The sequence below is a fragment of the Chrysochloris asiatica genome, unplaced genomic scaffold (genome assembly GCF_000296735.1).
Source record: "Chrysochloris asiatica unplaced genomic scaffold, ChrAsi1.0 scaffold00051, whole genome shotgun sequence".
NCBI lineage: Eukaryota > Metazoa > Chordata > Mammalia > Afrosoricida > Chrysochloridae > Chrysochloris > Chrysochloris asiatica.
This window is the reverse complement of record NW_006408569.1, coordinates 15,541,728-15,553,905: the sequence shown is the minus strand read 5'-3', so window position 1 is coordinate 15,553,905 and position 12,178 is coordinate 15,541,728. Positions and strand designations below refer to the sequence as shown.

At 41.8% G+C, this 12,178-nt stretch overlaps 1 protein-coding gene across 1 annotated transcript in view; it reads right to left on the bottom strand.

Moving 5' to 3' along the window:
- Positions 1 to 9,881, bottom strand: part of THOC2 (THO complex 2) — a 159,277-nt gene extending 149,396 nt beyond the window's left edge. The window contains exon 1 of the mRNA XM_006862851.1: positions 9,785 to 9,881. Coding sequence (XP_006862913.1) covers positions 9,785 to 9,855 — 71 coding nt within the window. The 5' untranslated portion in view covers positions 9,856 to 9,881. The remainder of the gene's footprint in view (positions 1 to 9,784) is intronic.
- Between the last annotated feature and the right edge of the window lie 2,297 nt (positions 9,882 to 12,178).

Below are 12,178 nucleotides of genomic sequence, written 5' to 3'. Positions count from 1 at the left end.
TACTTTTAACTGATGGTATATGGAAGGAATTATAATCAATGAAATGAAACAAGTTATATGAATGTTTGAATGTGAAACTGTTGATGTGCCCTGTAAACTTTCACTCAATCCACAATAAAAACCTTAAATTAAAAAAAAAGAAAGCTATATGTAGTCAATGAACTAATTTCCCAACTGACGAATAGATGATGTTACATGGGTAAAAATCCATTCCAAATGTAAGAGACAAATAGTTTTTAATTTAACAATGCATAAAAAGTTCACTGATAAGTTTTCATACCCCACATTGCAACAAACCGCCAAGAAGTGACCACTTATCAAATGTTGGTGTGATACAAAAGAATATTCACAATATCTAAAAAACTAGAATTCTTTCTATGCCAACTACTTATCTGTGTAAAGCTAAAATCTTCATATTCTTCAACGACAACATACTGCAAACCCCGAACTCACAGTATGGAGACCTGGTGTGATGCTGTGGGTTAATGCACTGGACTGCAAAGTTGGTTTTAACAGCAAGGTCGGCAGTTCAAGCTCACCAGTCACTCCTCGGAAACCCTATATATACAAGGTCACTATGGGTCACAACTGATTTGACAGCACTTAACAACAACTCACAGTATACACAGTATCAATATCAAGTAGATAAATTCCAAAATTCAAAGGCAAAGTAATAGCTTCCTGAAGATTATAGAATAGCTTCATTGCCTTAAAATTGGTAAAGACTGCTTAAACCCAAAAGTACTAACTATAAATGAAAATACTGATAAAGTTGATTACATTAAACTGAATTAATTTCTGTTCATCAAAAATTACTATTATACCTGTGAACCCGGATGGAGACCTGGTTGGCCAGCAGTGTGCCAAATCCAGGGGACTCTTGGACCCAGAGTCAGCGACTAAGCCACAGAGGACTAGAGTGGAGAGTGAAGCGTCCAGCTGATAAGAAGAGAGGGCATATGCATAAGTATACCCACACTTGCAGATAATACCACTTGACCTGGCTTCAATGACTGGATGATCAGAGCTCAAACAGAAGAAGAAAGAAGAGGGAAAAAAGAATAATCTGATACAAGTTGATGAACTAGACCTACACCTATGGAAGCAGTAGCTCAAAAGAGGGAACAAATCTCCACAGCGAGGATTATTCCCACCTCCTCCTCACATGGAGAGGACAGGGATGGGCAACTTGGACATTGGCTACCCAGAATGGGGGGGAGGCGCTACAGAGGTAAGAAGTGACTAGCTTACAAGCTTTCAAGAGGGAACCTAGATCCAGACGGCATGGAGCAAGGTAGAATCTCCACTGAGTAGTATCCATTCTGCCTAGTCAGGGCTGATGAAAGGAGATGCAGATAGATCTCTTGCAATACAATAGTAAAGAATTGTTATCAGGACTGATTGTAAGGGCTACAAATGTAAAGGTAGACGTTTTGGGGCAAAGGGAGGGGAGTGATTAACCTTGCAGTCTAGGAGCAGAGGTCCCCGGGACCATCAAAGGAGAAGAGCGGAGAATGGGACCCTATCCAGAGAAGCAGTGATGCCAGGAATGGAGGCAGAGATGATGACGTGGGGAGATGGAGTGGCTGGGGACTTTGGACCCGGAGAGGGAGAGGGGCTGTATGCAGACAACCGGGGGACAGGCTTGCAGCTTGGTCGATGGATGATGCATGGAAGGGATTATAACCATGGCAAGGAAATGATATATGACGGGATCAATGATGTCCTCCCATGTAAACCATCACATAATTCACAATAAAGCATAAAAAAAACCACACTATTATAAAAGGGGAAAGGCAAGCCAAATGACAAAAGATATTTTATAACAAGGGACTCAAATACAGACTACATTGTTGACTGCCACGGAGTCAAACCCCAACTCATGGCAACCCAAAGCACAATGGAGGAAAAGCCGCCCAGCCATGCACCACTGGTTGCAGATCAGATGGTTGGTAGTTCAGTGGTAAATTCTCACCTTCCAAAACTGAGACTGAAATCTGATTCCCAGTCAATAGACCTCATGTGCAGCTACCACCCACCCATCTGACAGTGGTAGATTGCATTTTGCTATGCTATTGGACAGGTTTCAGCAAAGCGCAGACAGACTAGAAGAAAAGCCTAGTAATTTAACTTTTTTAAATCAGCCAATGAAAACCCTATGGATCATACAACAGTCTAACACTATATAAAGAAGTACAAGGATGAGTCAAAATTATCTGCACATTGGCTCTAGAATTTATTTTAATCAACTTTTAGAAAAGACATATATATCATTTTTCAACATAATCTCCTTACTTTACAATACACTTTGTCCATCTGTCAATAAGCTTTCATCTTTCTTTATTAAAAAAAAGTCTGAGGCTGAACTGCAAGCCTCACTGCTGTTTTCACTTCTTCATCAGAGGCGAATCTTCGTCCTTGAAGGGCTGCGTTCAGAGCACCAAACAGGGGATCAAATGTCTGATGGAGCAAGATCAAGACTATAGGGAGGATGCTTTAACACCTCAAAACAAAATGTTTACAGAATGTCTCCAGTGTGGGCAAAAGTGTGTGGACGTGGATTGTTGTGCAAGATCACAATGCCCTGGGATAACAGTCCTCTGCATTTAATCCCAAATTTAGGCTTCAGCTCTTCAGTGAGCATCTCACTGTAATGAGCACTGTTGATTACTGAAACTTTTTCCCAATAGTTTTCCAATTCTGATCCCTGAGAATCCCAGGAAACTGTAACCATCAATTTTCCAGCTGATGATTTTTTAAAAATTTTTTTTAAGTTTATTTAAAGAAGATACAGACTGATTACATGTTTGACAAACTGCAAGGATCATTTCTGACTGGAGAAAAAAAAAACAACCAGACATGCAGAGAAGCAGAACTCTTCCTTCTGGCGAGCCTGGTTTTATGACACATTTGGGCCATAAATGGATTCTCCTTAAGTTATAATATAAACGCTTATGTTTCAAAAACGTGAAAAGGCCTAAAATGTCCTTTACAGACAACTTCTCATTTATTCATCAAGCCATGAACTTTTTTTGGCTGGCGATTGAGGATGTTTCCATGCCATACTCTGCCGTTTACTCTCAGGCTCATAGTAATGAATCCATATCTTGTCACCAGTAATGATTGTTTTTTTCCCTAAGAAATGTCTACTTTCCTTCGAGTATCAGTCCAAATTTTGTTTGCAGATGTCCAAAAACTTCTGTTTATGTTCTCCCTTGAGTTGTTTCAGTACCCACTGCACACTAACTTTTCAAAACTCAAGTCTGTCATGGGTTATTTCATAGGTAGAACCATGGCTGATTTGCCACACTGTCACTCATCTGACAGAATCATTTCACGTGCACACTCAATGTTGTCATCAGTCATGGACGTGGACAGGCATTTTAATATAACCAGAGAGCAGATGGTTTTTGACTCACATTCATACAAAGCAATGAAATAAACGCATATGTCTTTCGAGATAAGCCTTCTAAAGTGGGTTGTTGCTAAGTGCCGTTAAGTTGGTTCCGACTCAGCAACCCTGGTACAGGGTTTCCAAAGAGCAGCTGGTGAGTTTATGATTAGCAGTACAGTACTTACTTATTCTACAGCACCACACCAGTACTCCAAAGGAAGTAGAGGGGGTAATGTCAATATTCCAAACCCCTAATGGTAGAGTCCTGGTGTGGCGTTATACAATAAGCACTGGACTACTAATCACAAGATTCACAGTTCAAACCCACCGGCTGCTCCTCAGAAACTTTGTGCAGGACTTCTGAGTGAGAACCAACTCGATGACACTTCACCACCACCACCATCTAACTGAACAGTTATATAATTTTAAGAAATAATTTAAAGATCATTATATCTGGTCAGTCACAAGGCCACTAACATTCACTAGTATGCAGATAATGTCAACATGAATTATTAATTAGCATCTCAAAGATCTGTTGAAATTGTATAAAGAATCACTGATAGGTTATTATGATATGGCAATTCACTTGCATAACAGATAATTCTATTAACCCAGGTCTCCCTTAGTTGGACGAAACTTAAAACTAAACACAAATAATTTTCCTCCCATCAGATTTTATTTGTGCTCTTCTCCATAATCTACTGACAGAAAGATAAGTATCCTTAAACAGTTCTGATTCTGACTGTTGAATGTCTTACTAAACGATTTTAGTATCCTAGTCTTCTGAGCTCTGGTAGCGTAGTGGTTATGAATCGATCCAGCTGTGAACCGCAAGTTAGCGGTTCGAAACTAACAGCTGTTTCGCAGGAGAAAGATGAGGCTTTCTGCTCCCATAAAGATTTACAGCCTTAGAAACCCTGTACAGAGTCACTATGAGTCGGAACTGACTCCACGGCACACAACAACAAGTCTTCTGATGGACTCCTGGTATAGTGCTGTAGGATCAGTGCTGCGAACTACAAGGTCAGCTGTTCAAACCCACCATCTGCTCCTTGGAAACCTATACAGGGTCGCTATGAGTTATAACCAACTCTACAGCTACTAACAACAACAATAACAGTCTTCTGGTGTGGCGCTGTGGGATAAAGCATTGAACTGCAAGGTTGGTTTGAACCACAAGGTCAGCAATTCAAACTCACCAGTCGCTCCTTAGAAACTCTATACAGGGTCACACTATGAGTCGGAACAGACTAAACAGCACTTACCAAGTCTTCTGGTGGAGTCCTGGTATGGCACTGTTAGATAAGCACTGGATTGTTAATCACAAGGTCGGTGGTTCAAATATAACAGACACTCCTTGAAACCCTATACTAGATCACTATGAGTTGGAACCAATTCAAGAGCATGTAACAATTCTTGGGGTATGGCACTGTAAGAGAAGCACTAGACTTCTAACCAAAAGGTCAGCAGTTCAAACCCACCAGCTGCTCCTCAGAAACCCTGTACAGGGTCACTATAAGGGGGATTCAACTCAACAACACTTAACAACAACACAAAAATATCTCCCAGAGTTGCCCATTGTAATGTGACCTGAAAAATATCCAAATCTACCTCTTTAGCTCAAATTCAAACGATTATTTTAGTCCCTTAATGGTAGCGTAGTGGTTACGAATCGGGCTGCGAACCTTAAGGTCAGTGGTTCGAAACTACCAGCCGCTCCGCGGGAGAAAGATGAGGCTTTCTACTCCCGTAAGGATTTACACCCTCGGAAACCCTGTACAGGGTCGCTATGGGTCGGCTCCGACTCGAAGGCACTTAACAACAACAACAATGACCACTGAATAATTATGTTTACTATTTTTCCACTTTCAAAGTATTTTAGTGTTATTGTGGAGATGCTGTCTTAGGTGCCTGAGAACAAGGGCAGAATCTACCTTCTGTCCAAGATCTATGAAACTTAACCTGAATTTAACATCTTAAGTTCTTCCAAGACCTTCAGAAGTATTTTATGAATACTTAACTGAGTAGCATTTTACCTTACTTGCTCCCATTTTCCAGTAAACAGGAAACACAGCTCAGTCTCAACTACTTGATTATGTTTAACATTTCAAAGATGGCTTCACATATATAGAAGGCTGGTGTCCATTTGTGCTTCAGTTAATTCTTAAAACAAAACAATAAAAAAGACCAAATTTGGTTAAGCAAAGTGCTACCTCTATTTTAGTGTTAGAACATAAAGATAACTCACAAAAACGTGTGTCTGGACAAAGTAGCTTTATCGTGTGAAAGCATACATTTATAAGGAAAGGGAACAGGAAATGTTAAAAAGTTCCTGTACTTACTGTAGGAAAAAGCACAAAAACAATAATAGCACCCACTCCACCTTACCTCTTAAGCATTATATAATTTTTTGTAAAAAAAAAAACTAACAAAGGAAGATAAAATGTAACCTAGATAGTCTCTTGATATGGCTTTAACATTTTCTGAAGAAAGCATTCGTTATATCATGCAAACAAACTAAGACCTATTTAATTTGTGGATACAGGTCAAAATGAGAAATTAATGTTTGAAGAGTATGACATCAACAAAACTCTTCTGATAAAGCTTAGACTAAATTTAGAACACCTTTTAGGGGAAAAGATCTTCAGCCACCAATATTAAAATGTCTTTGAATAACTGTTTGCTGTAATTACTATACTTTCAGCCAAAAAAAACCGTAATATACTTAAAATAAAATAGCATACTTCCCTCCAAAAACTCAAGTCAGACATTTATTGAGCATCTATCAGATAAGTTCTGGAAATATTTAAAAATCCTTTGTTAAGTGCTGTGGAGTCAGTTCCGACAAGCGGCTGGTGAGCTTGAACCGCTGACCTTATGGTTCAAACCGACCTTGCAGTCCAATGCATTAACCCACAGGGCCAAAGAATGGTAACCAATTAAATTTAAGACTCTATTGTAACTTTTTGTTATTAGATGCTGTCGAGTTGGTTCCAACTCATAGTGACCCTATACAGGGTTTCCAAGGAGCGCTAGTGGGTTTGAACCATCGACCTTGCAATTGGCAGTCCAGTGCTTACCCTACAGTGTCACTCCAGGACTCCTTATTATATGTAACTCATTATAATCATTAATAGTTTAAGACCTAACAAAATTTCTAATTGTGATAATATAGATTTTTTAAAAGCAATGTTATTCATTTAGACTGACAATACTCAACAAATGTATGTATTTCAAAACTAAACTAAAGCTTTACATGAGGCCAGCATCTTCAGATTAGAGGTAGAAAATAGGTATGCAGTTAGGCAAAATACAGTTTTAACTCTCTAAGTACCTAACAAAATTTGTTTTTCAAAGCCAAGGCCTTCCAGTCAATAAACAGTGGCTTTCTATGAGACACAATCAAGAATTTGCCCTCTTTGAATGTTTTTAGATGCCCTATCTCATATGTTGTTTTTTAACACTATTATGCTGAAATTAACTACTACCCTAGAATACCGGCAAGAAATGAACTAACAATTTCATGAACTACTATTTTTTTAGAGGAAATTTCCAGCCAAGTTAAGGCTCATGTGCTAATTTATCTTTAAAAAAAAAAAAAAAAATCCACTGAAGAATTGACAAAAACTTCCAAATTAGGCTACATGCAGCAAAATTTTTAAAGCAGGAAAAGAAGTTAAATAAATGAAAACTAAGTACTGGATGGTGAAAAGTTTGACTATTTTTAAATATTATAAATGTTATATTACTTAAAACTTCAAACTCTCTTCATGTAATAGAAAAAAAATTATAAAACAGACTATTCTGATTGGATCCACAAGCCATGTATTAACTACATACATGTAAATCCTAATAACAGTTTTAAGAATCTCTTCAAACTTGGGAACCATTATAGGGATCATGGATCATGTAATAAATACATAACCAAAACCAAACTCACCGCCATGGAGTCTATCCAGACTCATACTGACTGTATATAGGGTTTCTGAGGCTGTAAATCTAAATTGTTGTTGTTATGTGCCATGGAGTCAGTTCTGACTCACAGCAACCCTGTATAGGGTTTCCGAGGCTGTAAATCTTTACGGGAGCAGAAAGCCTGATCTTTCTCCCGCAGAACAGCTGGTAGTTTCGAACTGCTGAACCATTATGCTATAGGAGCAAAAAGCCTCTTTCTGCCAAGAAGCACGTTTGAACTGGTAGTTTGAACTACCTACCTTGTGGTTAGCAGTCCAATGTATATCCTACAGTACCACATAATGTGAATTCAAAATTCCATTCCGACTAAGTATTTCAACCTCTAACATCCTTTTGTTTTTTCCCCAACCAATGCCCATTAGAAGCCAAACGTCTTAATTTCACCTCCTAACCTTAATACCACTCATTCAAAGGTGAGCGCAATAATAATAAAACTGTCAAAAAGATTAGCAAGGAGTAAACTGACCAATCTCCAAAGACAACAGCCCCTACATAACTGACTTGGCTTTAAAAGTAAGCAAATCAAGGAAGTAATTTATCAGTCGTTTGAGATATCCTAATAATGATGATGATGGTTTAGTCTGGTACCTTCCCATTCTGCCTTCCCAGCACATGGGGGACTAACAGCTAATTGCTGACTAGCTGTATAAGAATTTTGAAAATGTTCCTGACAGTTAAAAATGCTTATCAAATAGACGTCTCTATCTGTAATAAACCAATAGACACTCTAAGAATATGCTAGAGGGCTGGCAGGAGGGGAGGGGCTGATTCAAAAGAAAAATGAGACATAGTCCCTACTCTTCAAGGGCCTCTCAATTCATTAGAGCACAGAAGTAAATACACATGAAAGAGTCAAAGACCAATTGGTAATTGCGAACCTGAGTGCTACAGACTTTAAGTGCAAGAGCTGTCCTGATAAGTTTAAATATCTATAGGTTGGAATAATAATATTACTATTAATAGCTATCACTAGAGCACTTACGATATGCCAAGTGCTTTACAAGGATTATCATTTAGTCTTCACAACACTCTTCTGAATAGAGTACTATTATTTCCAATTTACTCAAGGGGAAACAGTCAAAGTGGTTAAGGAATTTAACCAAGGTCACTCAGCCAGTTAAGTGGCTAAAACGGCTGCTTACTCAGGCAATACAATTCTAGGGCTCCTACTATAAGACTTAGTGAAGCCGAGCACAGGGTGGGGGGCAAAGGGCCATATAGACTGGCAATATTGTTCGCGCAACATCAAGCACACATTCTCCGCATTTCGTTCCAAGAAATGAAGTTCCAAAGATTCCTATCTTTCATACCAGCAACCTTAAACTGGATACTGGGCGGGGGGTGGGGGTGGGGGTTTACAACGACAACAAAAATGTCTAACAAGCGTTAAATTCATACAGGCTTCAATCCAGTGATAGAAATTGAACTAAGTCATTTGTTTTAAAATCTGTGGTTTCTTTTGCTGTTTAACTGATTTTTTTTTTCTCTCTCTTTCTCTGAGAGAGAGAAAGAGCGCACGAGCTGAAAATTAGGGTGAGGAAACCGCAGGTATGGCAAACTACTGTTTTTTGATTTACTGAGAAAAAAATTTAAGTTTCATGGCTAAGGGAAACGCGTTATCCTAGGTACTCGAAAAGCTTGGAAAGTTGCCAAAATTAGTTGCAGTCCCAGGACAAAATGGGGTTTGGGAAACATTTAATGACGAAAGTTTAATCCAACCCGAAACGGCTATAAGGTGAAAAGACGGGGCAAAGAAATGCCAGTTGGTCTTCGAGGAAAGCGACAATCCCTGCCACACTTCCCCACGGTCCGCGGCGCCGCGCGGGGCCGGGACAATCCGAGAAACCGCTCCCCGGGAAGACGAGAGGTGCGAAGCGGGGCTCTTCGCGACGCCCTGGGCTTCGCGGCGGCGGGCCGGAGAGGGGAGGGAGTCCGGGCCGGTTCGCCCTCCTCATACTTCGGGCAGAGGAGGCTCCGAGCTCCAAACTGAGGAGTCGAACGGATGCCGAGTGACGAAATGGAAGAGAGAGAAGATAAGAGCCCGAATGCCCCTGGTGGCCCCAGAAAGAGAAAGGATCCAAGTGAGCTCAAGCAAAGAAGGGGACAAAAAGAGACCAAGCAGGAAAGCGGGGACCCGCGGGGGCGAAACGGAGTTCTATGAAGAGGCTAAAGGAAGCCGGGCTACCGCGGGAAGCACGATTTGGGGGAGACCAGAGATGGAAGGAGATCGACGGCGGTTAAAAGCATCTCTCCTCCAAGAGTTCGAAACTCCTAGCCATCCATCCACGCCCGCCGCCCGGATGGGGGAGGGGGCGCGTCTCCCCCCCTCCCCCCAAGCCTCCTGCCACACAGGAGAGGACGACCACCGCCCGGGCCCGGCCTGGACGGGCGACTGCCTCCGACCTGGACACTCACAATTCGCCTCTCCCTGATTTCTCCCAGTTCTTTATCCACTCTGCGGGAACCACCACAGTTGCGGCCGCCATCTTCCCCTCACTAGTAACAGAGGCCCGGATGTGTAGCACGCGAGCGAGGGGTCAAAGGGGAGTACCGCCCACGGGGAATGCCGGGAGCTGAGAGTTCGGTTTTCGATTTCCCGCCCCACCTTCCTGGTAACCTCGCGGAAGCCCGAAGCCCGGCCACCAAAGATGTGGTCGCGGGCCGTGGGCCTTTCGCGAAGTTCCCATCACTTTCTTTCAGAACAGGAAAAATGCCATCTCCCATCTGACTCATAACCCTTACGTGCCGTCGAGTCGATTCCAACGCAGCTACCCTGTCTAGGAGCAGCTGGTGAATTTGAACCCTCGACCTTGCAGTTCAAACCGACCTTGTGGTCCAGTGCATTATCTCACAGTGCCACACCAGGACTCCAGCCGTTATGTTGTTTTTAAGTGTCGTTGAGTCGGTTCCGACTCATAGCGACCCTGGTGAGCTTGAACTGCCGACCTTGTTGTTCAAACCGGCTTTGCAGTCCAGCACATTAGCCCACAGCGCCACACCATTCAAATTCGATTGTAATTTGTTGTTTGTTAAATGCCCTTGAGTGGGTTCCGACTTAAAGCGACACTGTATAGGGTTTCCAAGGTGTGACTGGTGGTGCCGATCTTGTGGTTAGCAGTCCATTTATCTGCTTATATTTCCAGTGTCTCGCACATATTGTGTATGCTAGACATAGATATTGAGAAACAATAAGCCAGGGTGCTGACCCACTACGAGCTCAGTTTGGGGGAAAGAAGGACATATAGGCAGATAAATGACAGTACACTCTGCTACAGCTGAGATAAAAGAAACCACTCAGGAAGGGGGCGGGTATTCACTGTGTGCCAAGCATTATCCTAATACAAGGGAAGAATCTAGAAATCAGCCCTGGAAAATAGAAGCAATGCATGCATTCTGAAACCCATACTGTATCTAGTGCTTTCGTTGTTGCTGTTAAGTGCCGTCGAGTCAGTTCTGATCCATAGCGACCCTGTATAGGGTTTCTGAGGAGTAACTGGTGAGCTTGAACCACCGACCTTGCAGTTCAAAAACGGTTTTGCAGTCTAGTGCATTAACCCACAGCGCCACACCAGGACTTTCGTAGGCTTATGCAAAACTAGGGGGAGCAAGTACGATGAGAAACTGAGTCTCTACATAGCCACAAAGTATATCCGAGAAGATACTTGATCAAAGAGTGAATTAGAATTGAGGCAGGAGGCAAATAGGAAGGCTGGCAGGTGTGCCAAAAAAAAAAACAAACCAAACACCAAAACCTGATGTTCGTGCAAACGCACCCTCCATAAAAGTTATATCCTAGGAAGATTTGACCTTTCGAAATAAGTCATCCCAAACGAAATTCCCTTTAAGCTGGGGGGACTGGGGAGGGGGGGATTCCCGCTGCAAAGTTGTTTGTTTGTTTGTTGCCATTATGCAACCTCCTAAAGGGGGTCTAGCTAACTAACCTAGGTCTGAAAAAGCTACAGCAAGGACCAGAAGCTCCAGAAGATAAGAAGTAATAACCGCATCCTGAGTTGTGGTCACCTCATCACCTATTTGACACCTAATGGTCTCTTTTAAAGTTGTGTTGCAGAAGTAGCGGGAGCCAAACATGTGCCAATGAGAGAGGCAAAAAGGCAGTGCATATCAAGGAGAGTGGCATGTGCAATTATGACGCAGCCACGCAGCCGTTTGCCAGAGTGACTCCATCTTGGAGTACACACATACTCTTACTAGTGTAACCCAACCCTTTCCTGGCAAGCCCCACCTCCCCCTCACCCAGCTCTTTTATGATGAATCAACATGAGACCTTTTCCCCTTAAAAGCCCCAGCTAAGTTTCTGTTCTGCAGAGTTAAGAGGCTAGCATTGGGTTAGGCCTTTCTGTTTCCCTCAGGAGCTTTTTTCATGTGGAACCTCTGAGCCTCTCCTACTCGTTCTTGGTCAGTAGAAGAAAAGAACCTTAATTGAGGAAAACTGCAGGTCAAAGGTTGCCGCAGGCTACAGAAGCTATATAGTGGAAGAATATGGTGGGCACCATTCTAACTATGTAATGAAAGGAAACATACTAAGATAAAGCTTACTGGTCAGATAGATACTATTGGAAAACCAGAGACTATGACCCTTAGTCACCTTTCAAATCTGGAAAAGAACTCAACCCCATAGCTCAATTTTCAGTCAGACTATAGATAAGATTATAAGGGGAACAATAACACTAGGAAGGTACATAGGCCTTACAGTAATCAACCATTTGAAATCCAAAGGGCAGCATTTATCCAAAGAGGAAGTTCAGAAGAGTTAGGAAAGTTGGAGGAATAGAAACAGGAAATGGGATA